Genomic DNA, 23,025 nt, shown 5'->3' on the forward strand with positions numbered 1-23,025 from the left:
GTCTTTGGCATCATTAAAGGTGAAGACTTATTTTTTTCAAATCAATTCTCTGTAATTATTATTACGTGATTAAACTAATCATGTAAATGTAATTAACTAGGAAGTCGGGGCACCGCGGACAATCTTCAGATTACAAAGTTATACTTTTCCGAATATAACTCTACAGATATAAAAATATCTGATTAATTAGTCTTCTATTAATGAATTATTCTTTACCTCACGTCAGTCTCATCTGAACGTCATAAATTGTTGGTTATCTGCACGAACCCATCCTTTAATATAAATCATCCTTACACCAATTGGCTTAATCATTTATTTATTAACTAAATAATCACAGAAATGCATAAACAAACGGTAGATATTGGTTACTAACAGTGATAGGGAAGATCCCCTAGTGGGCTAAACCGATATGACTGCTTGGTGGACAAAGGGAAGGGGGTGTGGACTGAGAAGGAGCGGGGAAGACGAAATGGATTCCCTTACAGTCTATAATTATATACATTGAAATGCTAATCCTTCGCACGTGAACGGCCGCTCATTCGAGAGTAATTGCAAGTACATATTTACGGTGTATGTCATTGTTGTCTTCTCTGTTGGAATCCGGAGAGTTAATCTCTCTTTCTGTTTCCCTGAAGATCAAAGTCTTTTGTGGTTAGACTGGAGACTTCAGAGTACCATTCAGAAATGTTCTCATAGAATAGATGTTTTCGGGCTGTTGTCGGAATTCGCATCCCAGTTTTACATAATTTCTAGCTGCAGACTAGTAATTAGTATCTAAGATTTGCTCTTATTCTGTAGGGATCGATAGTCTCAGAGTTTAACCATTTTCAGCCGTGTAGCTAATGATCCACGTGGTATGGTTTTCTAGTCTTGGTTCTCAAACCTGTGCCATCTCAGCTTACACCGAGGTCTGAACTATTCGCAATCACAGCTCACGCTGTGGGTTTGATTAGTCTGAAGAGGATTTCCTCAGGAGGGGCTTTTGTTCGTAACAGTAGAGAAGGCGGGTTCTATGACGCCAGATCATGTTTGTGCTGGCGGGGGCGTGGCTGGTGACTAGTTAAACTTTACAGGGAATACAATTCTCCCAAAATGTAAAGGTTCACATTACATCATTTCACAAATAGTTTCATCTTTACTCATTCATTTTATACAATAATTAGATGCAAACACCATAATTGAGAAATGTACACGTTCAGAGATGGTAGTTCTGTGTGTGTTTCCTGTCCTTCGTGAGGTCACCAAATGAAACACACTCAACATAAGTGTCCCTTAAATGTCCACGGACCCTTCCCACATTCTCACAAGTGGACATATACATTTGAAGTCGGAAGTTTACATACACTTAGGTTGGAGTCATTAAAACTAGTTTTTCAAGCACTCCACAAATTTCTTGTTTACGAACTATACTTTTGGCAAGTTGGTTAGGACATCTACTTTGTGCATGACACAAGTAATTTTTCCAACAATTGTTTACAGACAGATTATTTCACTTATAATTCACTCTATCACAATTCCAGTGGGTTAGAAGTTTACATACATTAAGTTGACTGTGCCTTTAAATAGCTTGGAAAATTCCAGAAAATGTCATGGCTTTAGAAGCTTCTGATAGGCTAATTGACATCATTTGAGTCAATTGGAGGTGTACCTGTGGATGTATTTCAAGGCCTACCTTCAAACTCAGTGCCTCTTTGCTTGACATCATGGGAAAATCAAAAGAAATCAGCCAAGACCTCAGAAAAAAATTGTAGACCTCTACAAGTCTGGTTCATCCTTGGGAGCAATTTCCAAATGCCTCAAGGTACCACGTTCATCTGTACAAACAATAGTACGCAAGTATAAACACCATGGGACCACGCAGCTGTCATACCGCTCAGGAAGGAGACGCGTTCCGTCTCCTAGAGATGAACGTACTTTGGTGCGAAAAGTGCAAATCAATCCCAGAACAGCAGCAAAGGACCTTGTGAAGATGCTGGAGGAAACAGTCCTATATCGACAACCTGAAAGGCCGCTCAGCAAGGAAGAAGCCACTGCTCCAAAACCGTCATAAAAAGACAGACGCCGGTTTTCAACTGCACATGAGGACGAAGATTGTACTTTTTGGAGAAATGTCTGATGAAACAAAAATAGAATTGTTTGGCTATAATGACCATCGTTATGTTTGGAGGAAAAAGGGGGAGGCTTGCAAGCTGAAGAACACCATCCCAACCGTGAAGCACGGGGGTGGCAGCATCATGCTTTGCTGCAGGAGGGACTGGTGCACTTCACAAAATAGCTGGCATCATGAGGATGGAAAATTATGTGGATATATTGAAGCAACATCTCAAGACATCAGTCAGGAAGTTAAAGCTTGGTTGCAAATGGGTCTTCCAAATGGACAATGACCCCAAGCATACCTCCAAAGTTGTGGCAAAATGGCTTAAGGAGAACAAAGTCAAGGTATTGGAGTGGCCAGCACAAAGTCCTGACCTCAATCCTATAGAAAATTTGTAGGCAGAACTGAAAAAGCGTGTGCGAGCAAGGAGGCCTACAAACCTGACTCATTTACACCAGTTCTGTCTGGAGGAATGGGCCAAAATTCACCCAACTTATTGTGGGAAGCTTGTGGAAGGCTACCTGGAACGTTTGATCCAAGTTAAACAATTTAAAGGCAATGCTACCAAATACTAATTGAGTGTATGTAAACTTCTGACCCACTGAGAATGTGATGAAAGAAATAAAAGCTGAAATAAATCATTCTCTCTACTATTATTCTGACATTTCACATTCTTAAAATAAAGTGGTGATCCTAGCTGACCTAAAACAGGGAATTCTTACTAGGATTAAATGTCAGGAATTGTGAAACTGAGTTTAAATGTATTTAGCTAAGGTGTATGTGAACTTCCGTCTTCAACTGTATCTCTTCCAGACAAACCCTGTCTCCCACCATGCAGTGCTCCATGGTGCTGGTCTGCAGTGTCCACGATAATCAGACCGCATGCCTTACCGCCTTTGGGACAACAACTTCCATTGTCAGAGTGGTCACTCGACTATCTTGTCAATATAATAGTACTTCTTTGTCTGCAGGAGGAGCACTGTCTGTTTGAACTCTGACCCCTAACCCTGTCTCCCACCATGCAGTGATCCATGGTGCTGGTCTGCTATTAGAGCGAGTGATTTCACATTCTTAAAGTAAAGTGGTGATCCTAACTGACCTAAGACAGGGGATTTTTCCTAGGATTAAATGTCAGGAATTGTGAAACTGAGTTTAAATATATTTGGCTAAAGTGTATGTAAACTTCCGACGTTTCATTTTCCCATTTTGATGATTTTGGAGTTTGGCCACGTGAAATCCTTTGTTCACTCTGGTCTCTGTGGTCTATGTGGTCTCTGTGGTCTCTCTGTCTCTCTCTCATTCACTTTTTATATAAATCATTTAGATAAAGATGTCCAAAATGCTTTTTATACTGTTCAATATACCTTGTGTCAATTGAAGCTTATCCTCAATACTGACTAAACTAATGGTGTTTTCTGAAGCAAGAAATAGACCTCTGAACCTTTCAGCTAATTACTACTTGTCAGGGCAAGGAGATTGAGGTTGTAACCTCATATAAATATCTTGAAATTTTGATGTCCTCTCTCTTAAAATGCATATTCAACAACTTACAAAAAAAATTGAAGCTGAAATTGGGATTTTATTTTAGGAATAAGGCCTGTTTTTCTTTTGAAGCCAGAAGGAGGCTAGTATCAGCTACGTTTATGCCTTTACTAGACTATGGGGATATTTTATATGTGAATGCTTCCGTGTTTGAGATCAATTGACACCCTTTACCATGGCACTTTGAGATTTATTTTAAACTGCAAAACCCTTACGCACCACTGCACTTTATATACCAGGGTTGGCTGGCCTTCTCTAGTCACTCGTAGGCTCAGTCACTGGTATACTTTTATTTACAAAGACATTTTGGGTTTACTACCTTTTTATTTGGCCATTTTTATTGTTCAGAAATGTGGTGGGTACTCTCTTCGTTCGCTGGACTTTATCCTGCTAACTTCCAAATGTCCGAACTGAATTTGGTAAAAGGGCTTTTATGTACTCTGCGCCATTGTCTTGGAACGCCTTACAAAATACTTTTAAACTGGAAGAACTTGTCCCGATTTGGTATTTTTAAATCACTGATGAATGATCTTGAGACTGATTCCCTAACATGTCAATGTTTTTAATTTGCTGTTTTTGATTTTCTTATACTCTTGTGAATTCTATGGTTTTTACTAGATTACTTGTAGTTTTTCATGTTGTATGTCTTATTTTTTTGTAATGATTTGGTGCTGCCTATCTTGGCCAGGACGCTCTTGAAAAATAGAATTTTAAATCTCAATGACCCCTTCCTAGTTAAATAAAGGTTAAATAAATGTCAGATGTGATGTCAGGTGTGTGTGTGTCTCTCTCTGTGTGTGGTCAGACCTGTCGCCGCGCCTGGTTCAGAACTACACTGATATTGAGAAGCTAATGCATGCTGGGAATGCCAAACGCACCACGGCGAACACAGGCATGAATGACGTCAGCAGCTGCTCTCACTCCAGCTTCACCATCATCTTCACACAGGTACACACACACACACACACACACACACACACACACACACACACACACACACACACACACACACACACACACACACACACAGAAACTGCTGGTGACCAAGTGTTCACAATGTCTATTTTTGTACTATAATATACCAATACCTGCCTATTAGACTATTTTATCCATAGTGACTTACAGTACATTGAGTTATTTATTTAGTGTGTTTCACTGTGTGAACCCACAACTTTGATCTGATCAACTGACCCACACAGGACCACACCATGTATTCATGTCAGTTTTTACTTGGGTGTGTTGTGTCTTTGGCTATGCCGGATTAAGTGATATGACATGCTAACTTATAAAATTATTTCTCTGTAATTAATATTACCTGATTAAGCTAATCATGTAAATGTAATTAACTAGAAAGTCGGGGCACCACGGAAGAACGTTTATAGAGCCGTTATCTTCCGAATAAACTCTTAAAATACTTAGTAATATTTTACATCGATAGCAGTCAATATTAACCCTTATCTTATTTTCAGTCTCATAATGAAAGTGGTCAATTCTTGGTTATCTTCACGAACCCTGGCTAACAAGTTGAATCAGCAATACAAAATTGGGTTTAATTATTTATTTACTAAATACCTAACTAATCACACAGAATTACAAATACACAGAATACAAAATATGTCATACAGAAAACGTCCTGGTGGACTGAGCCTGTATCATGGCTGGTTACACAAAGGAAGGGGGTTGGGCTTGAATGAAAGAGCGGGAAGATTTAGGAACACAGAAACAGCAGCTATGCTATCGTAAATACATTATCTTATGCATTCTAAATTACCGCCCATTTGGAAAAGGAAAATGCAATAAATATTTACTCTGAGCTGCGCTTCGGTAGATTGGTCGTAGATGCTGGCCGGGTTGGCCAACAGATCTTCCTGTAGTGGAAGAATGTCTCTAGTGGTAATGGATACGTGGTGGTATCTTCGTCTGGTTGTTAGACTGGATCCGTCGTCCGTCCTTTCCTAGCCCACGCTAGCAGCGGCTAACTCAACGGCTAGGAAGTATCACTTCTGTAGTGAATAAGCTCAAAGTTCATACCAGTTCATACCATAGCTCACGCCGAGGTTGGCTTAGTTCTGTCCTTGATATGTGTCTGTCCTTCTAACGTAGAGGCTGCAGACCTCCCGTACTGGAACATACTGGTTATCTTTTCGTCAAAGGCTTATATAGTGTAGAGGGGGAGGAGGTGTTTCATCGTTTATAACCCCTGTCTCTTCACAGGGTTGGCCACTGATCAAGCAGGGCACTTTCCTTATGAAAACCCATCTCTCATTTGGAAGCTAAAATTACATTTAATCTCCTAACAAACAATTTCAATATCAAACATTTCAATTGCATAACAATTCCATGTTACTCTGATAACTAGAGGGTGTATACTTTCTCAGGTACAGTTTATGTTGTCCTGTCATCAATCATAATGTCTCAGATAACAATGAACTGACATACATACTCATTACGTTATCAAGCATATTTCCAACTGGTTTTATTAACAAAAGATGGTTCCTTTCCCCCATTTGTTTGATGTTCCCAGACTCTCTATATTTAACACAGGCTATTCCAGTCCTTCAGTAGGGTCAGAGAGAGAGGGGAAGGGAGAAAGGTATTTATGGGGGGGGTCATAAACCTTACCCACAGGCCAACGTCATGACAGGTGTGTGTGTGTGTGTGTGGTTGACCCTTTGACTTTGTTGAAGAAAAGTATTTTCTTGCCTTAGGGTGCAACCAAAGACCAGCGCTCGAGATCAAATTTGTCCAAAATTATTATTTAGAGATGTTTTGCTTTGAGCCACATCCAGCTATACATGTTAAGTAGCACAGTGTTGAGTGCTGATTTGTCGCTGTCTCCCTCCCTCCTTTACACGCCATCAAGCCATCCCTCCCTCCCTCCTGACGTTAACAGCTCTGTGTCTGTGTGTCTTCTTGGTCTCCAGGTTCGTTTTGATGCAGAGCTGCCATGTGAGACAGTGAGTAAGATCCACCTGGTAGACTTGGCAGGCAGTGAGAAGACTGGTGCCAGACTGAAGGAAGGAGCCAACATCAACAAGTCCCTGGTCACTCTGGGTAGTGTCATCTCTGCTCTGGGTAAATTTATGCTTAGTACACATGGACGAGCACATGACCAGACGGAAATGCAAGCACAGATGCGCCCACACACACCACATGTCTAATGCCAACCATGACATGACAACTCAGGCTATTAGTAATACCAATTAAACTCTGTACCAGGATTTTGAGTCAGTCTACCAAGCGGTAGCTACACTACTGGCAGCCAGTAGTAAGTATTCATCTCGCTGGCCAGCTTTGTGGCATGAAACATAAGTCCTTTCACGCTTTTGTAGTTGTTTTGGAAGATGTTATTGTGTAATTTTTTTTCAGTCAATTAGTGTTTCGTGTCGGTCTCTCTGGGGGGTGTGTGTGTTTACTTCTTTGTGTGTCTTGCCTCCTAGCTTGTGTGTGTGTGTGTGTGTGTGTGGAGGAGGGGTTACAAAAAAGTAAAAGCTGCTCTTCACCCCCCTATAAAGTCTCTGTCTGTTCACTCCTAGCTGATACATGTGTGACTGGAGGAGGAAGGAGCTCCCACACAGGGAAGAGGAAGAAGCAGCTGTTTATCCCCTACAGAGACTCTCTTCTGACCTGGCTCCTGAAAGATAGCCTGGGGGGAAACTCCAAGACAATCATGATAGCAAGTATGGTTGTTCTTAGTCAGTGGTATTCAGTCGGGGTTGCTAACAAAAAGGATTAATAGTGTAACCTATTTTGGTGGTGAATTGTCATAGTATTAATTTAACATTTTGAGTCATTTATCAGACACTTATCCAGAGTGATTTACAGTTAGTGCATTGGTGTTGATTATTCACTTTGGTATTGCTGATTTGATTGATCTCTCTTTTAGTAAGAGATCCACCTCACTCCTGTTTGTGTCCAGCCCTTTCTCCTGCTGACGTGCACTACGGTGAGACACTGCGCACGTTGCGCTACGCTAACCGAGCTAAGAACATCGTCGTCAAGCCCACAGTCAACGAGGACAGCGGTGTTAGAGTCATCAGAGAACTGCAGCAGGAGGTCGGTAGACTGAGAGGACTGATGGACAATAACAACCAGGTAGGTGTTCTAGTATCCGAAAGGTCGCTAGTTCGATTCCCAGAGCTGACAAAGTGAAAATAAATCTCTGTGCCCTTGAGCAAGGCACTTAATTTCTCCAGGGTTGCCGTTGATAATAGCAGGCGGGGGAACAGCCTCACCGAGATTGTATCGGGGCGTGGGATAAGCAAAAAAACAAACACATTTCAAACACACATTGGCCCGTTTAAAAAAAAAAAAATATTACACCTACAAGTGTATAATATGGCCGCTCTCTCGTCAGGCTCCCTTTTCTCCTCAAGTTCTCTCCAACACTCTGAAGGTGGAGGAGAAACTCCACAAGAATGAGGCCAAAGTAAGTGCACTCTTTAGGACTCTTGTAGGTTCATGGCTTGACCTGTGTAGGTTGCCCAGAGTGTGACTCGCCAACATAAAGTGTCTTTAATAGGGTGTTGGGTCACCACCAGCCAGAACCGCTGCAATGCACCTTGGCATAGATTCTACAAGTGTCTGGAACTCTATTGGAGGGATGAGACAGTGGTCTTTATGAGAACTGCTTTGCTTTATCTTGGCCAGGTCGCAGTTGTAAATGAGAAGTTGTTCTCAACTGGCCCACCTGTTTAAATAAAGGTGAAATAAATAAAAAATAAGTTCCACCATTTGGTGTTTTGTGGACGGTGGTGGAAAACGCCGTCTCTGGCACCGCTCCAGAATCTCCCATTCAGGTTGAGATCTGGTGTCTGAGACGACCGTGGTGTTAGATTCTAATTTCTCAGAGTTAAAAACTCCACGGACATTATGAAAGCTCAACCCAAGTTTATTCTTCCCAGAGGATCAACTGCAGCTGCATTTAGACCAAGACATTGTTCACACAAGCATGTCCATCAAACCATTCAGTGACCACTCGTGCCCTGTGAATGGGGCCATTGTCATCCTATGGGGGAATAGCCACGGTAGTCAAAACAACAGTCTGCCCAGCATTTTTATACATGACCCTAAGCATGATGGGATGCTCGTTACTTAATTAACTCTTGAACCACACCTGTGTTGAAGCACCTGCTTTCAATACACTTTTCATCCCTCATTTTACTCAAGAGTTTCCTATATTTTGTCAGTTACCTGTATGTGTTTCTTTGCTCTTAGTAACGGTTGTGTTGGTAAATGTTTTGGGACTTGTCAGATCAGAGGAGTGCGCTACAAAGCAACATCAAGAAGTTAGTCAGTGAACTCGCCTAAACATTCTGAAATAGCTGTCTTTTAAAAAATACATCTTGGGAATGGTCTAATTCAGTGCTGCTCAACCCTCTTCCTGGAGATCTACGGTCCTGTAGGTTTTCAGTCCAACTCTAATTTAACACACCTGATTCTACTAATTAGCTGTTCAACAAGACCTTTAACTAGCTGAATCAGAACTGCTAAATTAGGGTTGGACTGAAAACCTACAGGACAGTAGATCTCCAGGAAGAGGGTTGGACTGAACCTGCAGGACAGTAGATCTCCAGGAAGAGGGTTGGGCAGCCCTGGTCTAATTAGGGTTGGACTGAACCTACAGTAGATCTCCAGGAAGAGGGTTGGGCAGCCCTGGTCTAATTAGGGTTGGACTGAACCTACAGTAGATCTCCAGGAAGAGGGTTGGGCAGCCCTGGTCTAATTAGGGTTGGACTGAACCTACAGTAGATCTCCAGGAGGAGGGTTGGGCAGCCCTGGTCTAATTGGGGTTGGACTGAACCTACAGTAGATCTCCAGGAGGAGGGTTGGGCAGCCCTGGTCTAATTGGGGTTGGACTGAACCTACAGTAGATCTCCAGGAAGAGGGTTGGGCAGCCCTGGTCTAATTGTAACAAACCTGGATGCTTTTTCCGTTATCTTTCTTAATAAACCAGAAAATCAACAGTTATTTCTGGTGGTTTATCAAAGTTAGCTGGCTAAATCATTGATCCTGCTTTGTAGTATACCCCCCCCTCTGTCCACTCCTACAGGTGTTAGAGCTGACCCCGTCCCCCGTCCTCTCCTACAGGTGTTAGAGCTGACCCGCCGTCCCCCCCCCCGTCCTCTCCTACAGGTGTTAGAGCTGACCCCCCGTCCCCCCCCCCCCCCGTCCTCTCCTACAGGTGTTAGAGCTGACCCCCCGTCCCCCCCCCTGTCCTCTCCTAAAGGTGTTAGAGCTGACCCCCCCCCTGTCCTCTCCTACAGGTGTTAGAGCTGAACCCCCCCCTCTGTCCTCTCCTACAGGTGTTAGAGCTGACCCCCCCCCTCTGTCCTCTCCTACAGGTGTTAGAGCTGACCCCCCCCCCCCCGTCCTCTCCTACAGGTGTTAGAGCTGAACCCCCCCTCTGTCCTCTCCCCCCCTGTCCTCTCCAACAGGTGTTAGAGCTGACCCCCCCCCCCCCGTCCTCTCCTACAAGTGTTAGAGCTGACCCCCCCCCGTCCTCTCCTACAAGTGTTAGAGCTGACCCCCCCCCTCTGTCCTCTCCTACAGGTGTTAGAGCTGACCCCCCCCCCCCGTCCTCTCCTACAGGTGTTAGAGCTGAACCCCCCCTCTGTCCTCTCCCCCCCTGTCCTCTCCAACAGGTGTTAGAGCTGACCCCCCCCCCCCCCGTCCTCTCCTACAGGTGTTAGAGCTGACCCCCTCTGTCCTCTGTCCTCTCCTACAGGTGTTAGAGCTGACCAAGGACTGGACCAACAAGTGGGGAGAGACCCAGAACATTCTCAAGGTATTATCTCAGTCATATTTCTCTCTTACTGGTATGGATCTAAAACCTACGTACAACACTGGTTATCACTCACTCATCCACATCGCTAATCAGTAACAAAGGTTCTCCTCTAGACAGTTGATTTCTACCATCTTGGGGTGTGTTTGAGTCCTGGGTAACTGGAATGTCAGTAACTTTGTGAAGAGTAAGAAGTCATAGAAACCCTGCCTGAACTTTCTCCTTATCTCTCTCACTTTCTCAGACACACACGTACTCACGTCTCTCCCAGTAGATCGACCCAACAGATGGCTGTTTCAGTGTCAAATCTGAGGTCTGAGCTTTGGGCTCCATCTGTCCCTTTGTCCGGTTCCACAGATCCGTCAGAAAGCCTCAGGAGGTTGACATGTATTAGTAGTGTTTATCTTCCTAGATAAACCCTATTCCCTTTATAGTGCACTACTTTATTCCCTTTTTATAGTGCACTACCAGGGCCCAAAGGGGATAGTCTTTACTGCTTCTCACACCATTCTTCTGTTGCTGCTAGCGTAAACTCTTGTTTATGTGGCAGTCGAAATAAGATGACGAAACAATATCCAGTAAACAATTTGCTGTTGGTTCTGTCGACTCAGTAGCTCTGCAATAAATGTCCCTTTATTCCATTTATAGGGCACTACTTTTGACAAGGGATCATAGGGATAGGGTGTCATTTATAGGGCACTACTTTTGACCAGGGACCATAGGGGATAGGGTGTCATTTATAGGGCACTACTTTTGACCAGGGACCATAGGGGATAGGGTGTCATTTATAGGGCACTACTTTTGACCAGGGACCATAGGGGATAGGGTGTCATTTTATAGGGCACTACTTTTGACCAGGGACCATAGGGGATAGGGTGTCATTTATAGGGCACTACTTTTGACCAGGGACCATAGGGGATAGGGTGTCATTTATAGGGCACTACTTTTGACCAGTGCTCATAGGGATAGGGTGTTATTTATAGGGCACTACTTTTGACCAGTGCTCATAGGGATAGGGTGTTATTTATAGGGCAATGCAATAAAAAAAAAACACTCTAAAATGTGCAGTTTTGTAATACATCACAATGCCACAGATGTGTCAAGTTGAGGGAGATTTCAATTGACATGCTGACTACAGAAATGGCCATCAGAGCTGTTGCCAGATAATTGAATGTTCATTTCTCTACCATAAACTGCCTCCAAAAACATTTTAGAGTATTTGGCCTTATGTCCAATCAGCCTCACAACCATAGCCCATGTGTAACCACGCCAACACAGGACCTCCATATCTGGCTTCTAAGCCCTTTTGTTAGGGGAAAAACTCATTCTGATTGGCTGGGCCTGGCTCTCCAGTGGGTCGGCCTGGCTCCCAAGTGGGTGGGCCCCTGCCCAGTCATGTGAAATCCCGTAGATTAGGGCCTAATTTATTTCAAATCAAATGTTATTGGTCACATACACATGGTTAGCAGATGTTAATGCGAGTGTAGCGAAATGCTTGTGCTTCTAGTTCCGACAGTGAAGTAATCTTAACAATTCCACAACAACTACCTAATACACACATCTAAAGGGATGGAATAAGAATATGTACATATAAATATATGGATGAGCGATGACCGAGCGGAAAGTATCCAATTGACTGCAACTCAGCAAAATCTTTGAAATTGTTGCTTGTTGTGTTTTTTATATTTTTGTTCAGTATAAATGAGTTGGTTGAGACTCAATTTTTAATGGAGGATAATCACTTGACAGACTTTGGTGGAATAGTTTCTAGTTTTTCAGTGATGAACATTTTTGTTTTCAGCATCTTTGTTCTTATGTTCTGCTGTGGACTGATTTATGGTGATTTATGAATTGAGTAATGTTGCTTGGAAAGAAGAACCTAATTGTTTGGAAATGAAAGTTAGGGTTAATTGTTTTGCCAAGGTAAACTTTGTTTGGAGGAGTGTTCAGGACTGTGTTATGACAATAGCTGCCGGGGTGGCAGGTAGCCAAGTGGTTAGAGCGTTGGGCCAAAAGGTTGCTAGATCGAAACCCTGAGCTGACAAGGTAAAAATCTGTCGTTCTGCCCCTGAACAAGGCAGTTAACCCACTGTTCTCTGGTAGGCCGTCATATAAAATAAGAATTTGTTCTTAACTGACTTGTCTAGTTAAATAAAGGTTACATTTAAAAACTTATTTTTTAAATTTTTTATAACCCACAAGTGCTCATCAGTCTACCTATCAGCCCTGCGATTTGGGTCTGTTAACTTACGAGGACCAAGCAGGTTAGATGTAAGTGTTAAGTTAGTGTCATGGTTGCATTGTAACTTCCTACAGTATTGGAAGACACACACACACTGCAATACTTATATATGGTTATATAGCAGTCTAATATGGAGTTAGATGCAGGTTTTTCTACACTCCAGTTAACAGAACAGTAACCAACATTCTGATATAAGCTATGCAGAAATGACATTTGGCATTTTCAGTAAACATTGGCATGTAGTTTGTCTTCCCTAACTCTTTCCGTCCCATGTAACAGGTGCTTGTAGTTTCCATATCCTACCAGCGGGTGTCAGTGTTGCTCTGCTGAACCTCGTGCTCAGCCTCAGCGACTGTAGAAAAGGAGGGAGGGATAGGGGTAATAAAGGAAGAGTCAACCTGGCCTTGCTATTTAGATTAGAATGGCATCCGACTGGCATTACAGCTGCTTAAATGGTCCTGACGTCAACATCTGACACTGGGGGAGAGATGGAGATAGCAGAGGAAACATCAGACGTGCCTAATCACTTACTCTATCTCTCTGCTCTCTCTCTCCATCCCATATGGCTCCTCAGTGTGTAGAAGAGAGAGTGAGAGAATTTCCTCCTTCACGCTTTAGTCTGCCAGCCCAGAGTTTAGAGTGAGAGAAGAACAGCAGGAGGAAGACGAGATGAGTGACGCGACCTTTTTAGCTGGTTGGCATTGGAAACAGGGTTAGTTTGGAATCTTAATGTTACCACAATGCTGTGCAGTGGTTACTTGACTCACTTTGAAAAGTTTCATTACGTTTCAAAATCTTTGAAAACGTTTTGCACCTGAACTGGACCCGCCCACCTGCTATTCTGGAATATTGTAGGTAATTACCAGTCACTGCTGATATCTAATTAACAGGTCTTGATTAGCTACATATGGCTCTGTGTTCATTATGCTACCGTCCGTCAGTCTGTTCCTCGTGTTCATTAAGACAGCCATGTAGTAAATCTCAGATGTTCAATCTATACAGTTAAATATCGCTATATTTTCTGCACTAATTGGCTGTACCTCCACCAAAACTCCAGTATTTTTCCTTCATAGCTTATTCTGTCATCTTTTTTTAAATAGGGAGCCAATTTGTTTTTCTGGCAGTTTTAATTTCTGTATTATCTCATGGCTCCTCCTTGTCCAGCAGACATATGGTGAGCACATCGAATCGCAATAAAATCACACTATCGAATAGCAATGCATATAGAATCGTGAGAATCTCAATACATATTGTATCAACACTTAAAATATCATGATGATATCTTATCGTGAGATTCCTGGCAGTTCCCAGCCCGACGTTGAAGGGTGAGTCTGTGCTTCTGAAATGGTAACTGGGCCCTTGGTCAAAAGTAGTGCACTATTAAGGGAGTGGGATGAATACATGGTCTGTGTCTCCAGACGAGCTGGGGATAGACCTGAGGGGAACAGACAACACAACGAAGCCTGGCCGTGTTTCTCGTTAAGTTAGGAATCGGGATGCCTTGTGACACTCGGGCTAAAAGGCCACTGTCCTGGCAAGCGGCTGGCACACTGATGGCCTAACTCTTTCTTAAGTGTTTGATGAACGGCTTTATGGATTTTACATTTTTTTGTCTTCTGCTACATTTGCATTCTGTACAAGATGACGAATGGTAGAGCCAGGCATGGAACTAGGGATACTTTGATGAATGCAGGGGACATATTAGGGGCTAGTGTGTGAGTGAGATAGAACTAGACTGCATCGGTGTCTATTTAGAATGGAGAAGGGCACATCTATTCAGCTTCCTCCACTGTTTCACATTTCAGACGGCCTTATCAACAATGCTGTTCACCTTTCTCCATCAAATGTATTTATATAGTCCTTCTTAGATCAGGTGATATCTCAAAGTGCTGTACAGAAACCCAGCCTAAAACCCCAAACGGCAAGCAATGTAGGGTGTAGAAGCACGGTGGCTAGGAAAAACTCCCTAGAAAGGCCAAAACCTAGGAAGAGAGGAACCAGGCTATGAGGGGTGGCCAGTCCTCTTCTGGCTGTGACAGATTCCATCTCTGGAATCATTTAGTGTGATTGGATGGAAAAGAACCAGCAGCTAGCCAGTCAGATCGGAGAGAGGCAGATTATTTGACAAACCACAACTGATACTCTTAGCTGTGACCTTTGACATGTGATCCTGTGGCATTCTGGGAAGGTGATGCCAGAGAACAATGTCCATCCTGGATGGTAATGCTGGGAATTGCCAGGTACCTCACCATACGATATTATCATAATACTTAGATGCTGATACGATATTGCGATTGTCACGATTCTAAACTCAGCAAAAAAAAGAAATGTCCTCACTGTGATCTGTTTGTTTTCAGCCAACTTAACATGTGAAAATATTTGTATGAACATAACAGGATTTGACAAACTTAACAAATTCCATAGACATGTGACTAACAGAATTGGAATAATGTGTCCCTGAATAAGGGGGGGGGGGGGGGGGGGTCAAAATCAAAAGTCAGTATCTGGTGTGGCCACCAGCTGCATTAAGTACTGCAGTGCATCTCCTCCTCATGGACTGCATCAGATTTGCCAGTTCTTGCTGTGAGATGTTATCCCACTCTTCCACCAAGGCACCTGCAAGTTCCTGGACATTTCTGGGAGGAATGGCCCTCGCCCTCACCCTCCGATCCAACAGGTCCCAGACGTGCTCAATGGTATTGAGATCCAGGCTCTTCGCTGGCCATGGCAGAACCCTGACATTCCTGTCTTGCAGGAAATCGTGCACAGAACGAGCAGTATGGCTGGTGACATTGTCATGTCAGGATGAGCCTGCAGGAAGGGTACCACATGAGGGAGGAGGATGTCTTCCCTGTAACGCACAGCGTTGAGATTGCCTGCAATGACGACAAGCTCAGCCCGATGATGCTGTGACACACCACCACAGACATGACGGACCCTCCACCTCCAAATCGATCCCGCTCCAGAGTACAGGTCTCGGTGTAACGCTCATTCCTTCGACGATAAACGCTGTCTTAGGCGTCTCAAAGTACGGACATTGCAGTGTATTGCCCTGGCCACATCTGCAGTCCTCATGCCTCCTTGCAGCATGCCTAAGGCACGTTCACGCAGATGAGCAGGGAGCCTGGGGATCTTTATTTTGGTGTTTTTCAGAGTCAGTAGACAGGCCTCTTTAGTGTCCTAAGTTTTCATAACTGTGACCTTAATTGCCTACCGTTTGTAAGCTGTTAGTGTCTTAACGACCGTTCCACAGGTGCATGTTCATTAATTGTTTATGGTTTATTGAACAAGCATGGGAAACTGTTTAAACCTTTTACAATGAAGATCTAATGCCACAGATTTAAATTTTTATTTTTTACTAATTGATACTTCGAGTCAGTATCGCTATGTAACTGTGTGGACTTTTTCCCCCTAACGATACTGGATGGACTATACATTTTTAGGCAAAGTTAAGCACATTTCCAGCAGTTGCAGACCTCATGAAGCCTGACAATGTCTCACTGGGCAGGCCTCTGTCGCTGTCTAGTTGTTCCCTATTCTTAGTGTGTGTAGCTAGGGCTTTTTTCTGTTGATCAAAGCTGCTTCTCTTCTCCCTGAAAGGGAAAACTAAATAGCCTCAGTAAGGGTCCCCCGTCTCGTCGTCCTTAGAGAAAGTGAGAGCAGTGTAAACAGAACCTTAATATCCAGGAAGGTAGATTTTTTTCATTGCTAATGGCAGCCAAATTCCTCATGTTAGTGCACAACTAGAGAATATGGCACAACTTGTGAACATAGCCCTATTGGTCCTGGTCAAAAGTAGTGCACTAAATAAGGAATAGGGTGCCGTTTGGGATGTTACCGAGATTTGGTTCCAGGGCACGTGGGAAAGGTAATTAATTTGAGATGGGTTGAAGAGCAGCCTCTTGGAGAGGAGGGAGTGAAGAGCGACGGAGAAAGGTAAGAGGGAAAGATACCAGAATGTTCTCTCCTGCAGGATGCTGCTTGCCGTATCATTTCCCTCTCTCACACACACACACACACACACACACACACACGAGAGAAGATTGCAGGATGTACACACCCATTTGTTTTCATTATGGAAAGAGATTAATGCAAACCTGGGGTGTAATCATTAGTCCAAAGCATTTTTGCAACGGAAACCATTTTACTCCAAATGGCAAACATTTTGCAATGAAAATTGTAGTTTCTATTGGGCAAATTCAGTCAGTTCTTTCCCGGTTTGTTTTCTAGTGAATACACCACTGTAGTGCACTACTCTGGTCAAAAGTCGTGCACTATATAGGGAATAGGGTGCCATTTGGGACTCTCGTGGAAATAAGAGGAATGTACTTTGCCCTCTTGATTTGTTGAAATATAAACTAAGTGTTTATATTTTGGTTAGACCCAGTGCGGCAAGGCAGTGCGGCAAGGGGACTGTTTCTTTAGTTGGATTAATCTTCGTCTCACTTTCCTTTCTCTCGTGTGCTTTTTGACCAGGGTCTATATAGGGTGTAATTTTGGACACCCACCCCACAGTGTCTTCAGTCATCTCCACCGATTTCCTTATGAATGGGTTCATGACCTTAGTATTCACCCTGTCAGTATTTATACCTTGATAGTTCATTTGAGATGACCTTTTTATATGAGAGATTTTGCTCCGTTTTCAAGTTGCTTCACTATGACTTCAGTCACTTTTTTTTTTTTTGTGACTCTCAATGGAAATCAATAAGCAATCAAGTTGCTAATGTGTTTGAGCCCTCATCTTCAAGTCCACAGTAAATCCCAGTAATGTATTGTTCTACGAGCTTCATTTCAATGTCTTTGGACTCTTTCCCCCCCCAACACCTGTCCGGTGTTGTATTGTTGCTGGGAGGGATTTGATTGTTTTCTTCAGTGTGGGTGAGGTGGACAGATGGGTGAGGAGCTGGTGAAATGGACAGGTTGATTTGGCATTCCTACAGTGAAGTTGGTGTTTGATATGCAGAGTGCATTAGGGAAAACTCGGAGTGTCTGAAGGTGAGTGACATTTTTAATTGGAGCGTATAGGCTACCCAATATGATCTTTTGATGTTCTGGTGAACCTCCACGTATCTGTAAGCATAGCGATAAAATAAGTTGTAGCTCTAATTGGGACTGCAACAGCCTGGGTACAGTCTGTTTGTGCCATCATGCCACTTCTTGTCATGCAAACAAACCAGGAGTTGACATGATGGCAAATCCAGATCAAGGACCAGGCTTTTTGGACTGAGGAACTGAGGGATTACAAACCAGATTTGGGACCAGGCTTCTTGGACTGAGGAACTGAGTGATTACAAACCAGATTTGGGACCAGGCTTCTTAGACTGAGGAACTGAGTGATTACAAACCAGATTTGGGACCAGGCTTCTTGGACTGAGGAACTGAGTAATTACAAACCAGATTTGGGACCAGGCTTTTTGGACTGAGGAACTGAGTGATTACAAACCAGATTTGGGACCAGGCTTCTTGGACTGAGGAACTGAGTGATGCAGTTCTTTTTTTAAGACAACTTGACTACTTTCCATGACTTGACTCACTTTCTATGACTCGTAATGAAAATCAATAAGCAGTCCAGTGTCAAATGTCTGCTCTCAAACCTTCAAGCATTTCGTTGTAACTCACAATTTATAAATCCCAATAATGCATAGATCTGTGAAAGGTGAACTAAATGTCAACATCTTTGAAGAGATATCTCCCCCACACAAGTTACCACAGTACTGTTCCACTTGGAGATGGCCTCCTGTCCTGTCCTCTATGTCAGGAGTTTATATTGATGTGTTATAGTCTGGCCTCCTGTCCTCTCTACTTCAGGAGTTTATATTGATGTGGTGGCTGGAGACTCATCAGAGCTCCGTGGTGGCTGGAGACTCATCAGAGCTCTGTGGTGGCTGGAGACTCATCAGAGCTCCGTGGTGGCTGGAGACTCATCAGAGCTCCGTGGTGGCTGGAGACTCATCAGAGCTCCGTGGTGGCTGGAGACTCATCAGAGCTCCGTGGTGGCTGGAGACTCATCAGAGCTCCGTGGGGGCTGGAGACTCATCAGAGCTCCGTGGTGGCTGGAGACTCATCAGAGCTCCGTGGTGGCTGGAGACTCATCAGAGCTCCGTGGTGGCTGGAGACTCATCAGAGCTCCGTGGTGGCTGGAGACTCATCAGAGCTCCCAGGTGGCTGGAGACTCATCAGAGCTCCCAGGTGGCTGGAGACTCATCAGAGCTCCCAGGTGGCTGGAGACTCATCAGAGCTCCCAGGTGGCTGGAGACTCATCAGAGCTCCCAGGTGGCTGGAGACTCATCAGAGCTCCCAGGTGGCTGGAGACTCATCAGAGCCCTCATGGACAGGTGGTGGACTGGCTGACCTTGCAGTACAGTTACTTTATTTTATGTAGGGAAACAAACTCTCTGAGTTGAAGTACTAACATATGCATTCAAGCCATCTGCAGTTGGGGGGAAATTGTATGAGCTGCCCAAGCCGGACCAATAGACAAGTGAGTGTGTGTCTGTCCAAGCCTGCCCAAAATATTATGTCCAGCACCTGCCTCAATTAAGGGATATAGAGCAAAATACACACGCTTAGTTGTGTGTGTGTGTGTGTGTGTGTGTGTGTGTGTGTGTGGCATTGTGCTGCATGCCCTGGACTCTGACTGGTCTGACAAGGAAAGCAAGAGAATCTCATCTACCCAGTCTGTCTCCTGGAAGTGTGTGTGTGTGTGTGTCCTTCTGCCCAGGCCTGTGGTTAATTAAAGGGATCCTTCAGACTTCATTATAGGTGAAGAGAGGAGCCTGACAGATTAATGCACTGTGTCACTTCACTGAGACAGGACAGGGAGATGAAACGCACACACAGTCAGTCAGTCGATGCTTCTCCCTCGTCATTAGGCGATGCTTCCCCACCTCCTGTCTGTCTTCTGTCACTCTGCACAGCCATAACTATACATAAACAGTTTAAACTAGTTCATGGAGGGTATTGACTTCTCTCCAAGGGGGCTGTTTTCTGGTCAGCCTCCTGAAGGTACTTATGATAATCCATAGAAAATGCAAATCCTGACAGCCAGCCACACACAAGCCGAGTGAGTTTGTTATTCAACAGGAGCCACTGACTGAAAGAAAAGGCTGTTGGCCTTCCCTCGGTGGGAGCTCTGCATCCGTCTGGTGACTTCATTTCATTTGAAGTCCATAGTCATATCTCCTACACACAGGTGGCCGTGCGACTCCCCCTCTCAGTACAGTTTCCTCACGTACTGTTGAGCAGTGAGGACAGCCCAGTGTATAAAGCAGCCGGCCCGGTGTATAGAGCAGCTGGCCCGGTGTATAGAGCAGCTGGCCCGGTGTATAGAGCAGCCAGCCCAGTGTATAGAGCAGCCGGCCCGGTGTATAGAGCAGCCGGCCCGTTGTATAGAGCAGCCGGCCCGGTGTATAGAGCAGCCGGCCCAGAGATGGAAATGCGGTCACGCTGTAGTCATGCTGTCGCTCGCTACTTTTTAAAATGTCTTCCACAGATCAAATCCATTTATTCTTATCGCCGTCCTTTTCTGAGGGACAGGAACCTGAAATGCCATTAAATGCATATTTAGCAGGGAGTTCTGGACAAGCGGCATGGATTTGTCGACCTGGACGGTCATTGATTTGAGGCTGACTTTTGAGTTGATGATCCGACCAAAGGTGAACGGGGGGGTGTGACCGCATGTAATGTGAATGTCCGTACTATAGGGCAGCTTTACACACACACACACACACACACACAGATGCGTGCACACAGACACTATAGGGCAACATTAATCAGACTCTTATGTGAAATATGGACGTTAACCATTCCATTAGTCACTGTTTGACATGGATATTTCTGTGTGTGAATGAATAGACCTAATTTTTTTCAGAGGAGGAACTATCCAGAATACTACCATGAAATTGTTTCCATAATGACTCATATTCACCCGATCCTTCAACCTTTCCTCGGGAAAGGCATCGCATTGCAAGATAGTTTCACTGAGCAGCAGAGGAAACATATCACTTCAAATGTTATTTGTCACATGCGCCCGAATACAACAGGTGTAGACCTTACTGTGAAATGCTGAATACAACAGGTGGAGACCTTACTGTGAAATGCTGAATACAACAGGTGGAGACCTTACTGTGAAATGCTGAATACAACAGGTGGAGACCTTATTGCGAAATGCTTGCTTACTTGTTGTATGAAGATGTTGAGGAGAGCAACATCACTTTATATTAATGTGGAAGAGGGTTGAGCAGGGAAACGTAACTTTATGTGGAGGAGGGCGACGTCGCTGTGTGTGGATGTGGAGGAGGGCGACGTCGCTGTGTGTGGATGTGGAGGAGGGCGACGTCGCTGTGTGTGGAGGAGGGCGACGTCGCTGGGTGTGGAGGAGGGCGACGTCGCTGGGTGTGGAGGAGGGCGACGTCGCTGGGTGTGGAGGAGGGCGACGTCGCTGGGTGTGGGTGTGGAGGGTTAGAGGAACAAAATGACACATTCACTTACAGGTAGTGGTTCTCAATGGGTTACTGGAAGTACCCCCCTCGTCTAAATGATCACTAGATCATGTTCTTAGGAGTCTTCCCATGTAGCCCCTGTGGATAAGCCAGGAAACCCCATGGTTAATCGTTCTCTAGGTTGAGAACCACTGACCTACAGTATGCTGTGTCCCTGTGGAGATCTATTGTTTTTAAAGGACAGGTTCACCCATTTCTCATGTTATATTGTTTTTGTGCATCTCTTATTTGATGTTCTATCGATTTCCCTGGGCCATTTAGTGGTTAGCGCGTTGGGCCAGTAACCTAAAGGTTGCTGGATCGAATCCCCGAGCTGACACTGTAAAAATCAGTTGTTCTGCCCCTGAGCAAGGCAGTTAACCCGCTGTTCCCCGGGCGCCGACGACGTGGATGTTGATTAAGTCAGCCCCCCCGCACCTCTCTGATTCAGAGGAGTTGGGTTAAATGCAGAAGACACATTTCAGTTGAATGCATTCAGTGGTACAACTGACTAGGTATACTCCTTTCCCATTTTTATGTTTTCACATGTATCAGAGTTATTGGCGTTCAAGCAGGCAATAATTTGTTCCAGTATGACGTAGCGTTGTGATAAAGTGTCTCTCTCTCTACACTGGAAGTTAACAGGAATATGACTCTTAGATCTGAAACGTCTCATCATACATGTCAGATTTCGGGAGGTTGTCTTCTCTCCATTGAGCCGTTGATCATATTTTTTGTTGTTGATATTCCTACCTCCTAGAAATATTTTAATTTGATCACGTCTCCTATTTGTCTGCCTCTTCAGTCCAGGGTACATTGCATGGTGCCATTGTGAATGTGAGACTGCAGGTTGAACAGGGTGAGATTGTAGACTCCTAAATTCATAGCACAGTTTTTAGAAGATTTTACATCTAACTAGCTACGTTTGCTAGCCAGCCAGCAAGCCCGTCGAGAGCGCATTGCATTGTGGATTTTGTAGGCGACTTGAGCCGCAACAGGTTTCTACAACAATTTTCACGTTGCTACCAACCTTTATTATAACGCTAAAGTTAAACATTTCTTCACCAAAAAATATTACTTTACCATATTACTGTTATTTAACGGAGTTGTTTTGGGGATTTTTTTTCCTTTTTAAGGTCTGTGTAAAGTTGACTCTATTCCCCCAGTCTGACTGAGTTTTCCTACCGTAGACAGAATAGTTTAAATCTTAACCCAATGGTGTGATGTTGGTGGAGGGATCCGCCTGCTGAAACATTGTGTACAGTTAAACACGTCGCCATGGGAATCTCAATGATTTATAGTCCCTCTCTAGCCGTTAGCCATTCTCCCGCTACCGCGGCGACGCACGGGTTGGAGTGTCCCAAATGGAACCTTGTTCCCTTCACAAAGCACTACTTATGACAAGGACCCATAGGACTCTGGTCTAAAGTATTGCACTGAATAGGGAGCCATTTGGGATGCGGGTCGTAGTTGGCGCTATTATTCTGACTAGCCCTGGGGTGAAGAGGAACCAGAACTCATAAACAATTCACTTTTCTGCTGTTTTGCTATTAAACGTCTGACTGTCAGCGATTCCTTTTGGTTGTGATTATTGTGGCCCAGACTTTGCTAGCCTAGGAGAGGCAGTATATGAAGACATTGTTCTGTAGTAATTCACTATTCTGTTTCAGCTCTGTTTGTCCCCTGTTGTGTATGGTTGGAGGAGATGATAGTATAGCTCTGAGAGTAAAGAAGTTACTGTGTCTGTCGGTTACTCCGTGTCTGTCTGTGTTACGCTGTCTGTCTGTGTTACGCTGTCTGTCTCTGTCTGTCTGTCTGTTACGGTGTCTGTTACTCTGTCTGCCGGTTCTATAAGAAGAGACTGTAGCTCTGAAGAAAGAGG

At 44.2% G+C, this 23,025-nt stretch overlaps 1 protein-coding gene across 5 annotated transcripts in view; it reads left to right on the forward strand.

The window, feature by feature from the left end:
* The window catches only part of LOC115201723 (uncharacterized), a 69,108-nt gene that overhangs the window by 9,179 nt on the left and 36,904 nt on the right, over nt 1-23,025 (forward strand). For 4 of the 5 annotated variants that reach the window (XM_029765569.1, XM_029765570.1, XM_029765573.1 and 1 more), the window contains exons 8-12: nt 4,443-4,585; nt 6,562-6,712; nt 7,174-7,317; nt 7,557-7,732; nt 10,365-10,424. In XM_029765569.1, coding sequence (XP_029621429.1) covers nt 4,443-4,585; nt 6,562-6,712; nt 7,174-7,317; nt 7,557-7,732; nt 10,365-10,424 — 674 coding nt within the window. The remainder of the gene's footprint in view (nt 1-4,442; nt 4,586-6,561; nt 6,713-7,173; nt 7,318-7,556; nt 7,733-10,364; nt 10,425-23,025) is intronic. The other variant, XM_029765571.1, reaches the window with a different exon arrangement.

Source organism: Salmo trutta, chromosome 10 (genome assembly GCF_901001165.1).
Source record: "Salmo trutta chromosome 10, fSalTru1.1, whole genome shotgun sequence".
In the NCBI taxonomy this organism is placed as follows: domain Eukaryota; kingdom Metazoa; phylum Chordata; class Actinopteri; order Salmoniformes; family Salmonidae; genus Salmo; species Salmo trutta.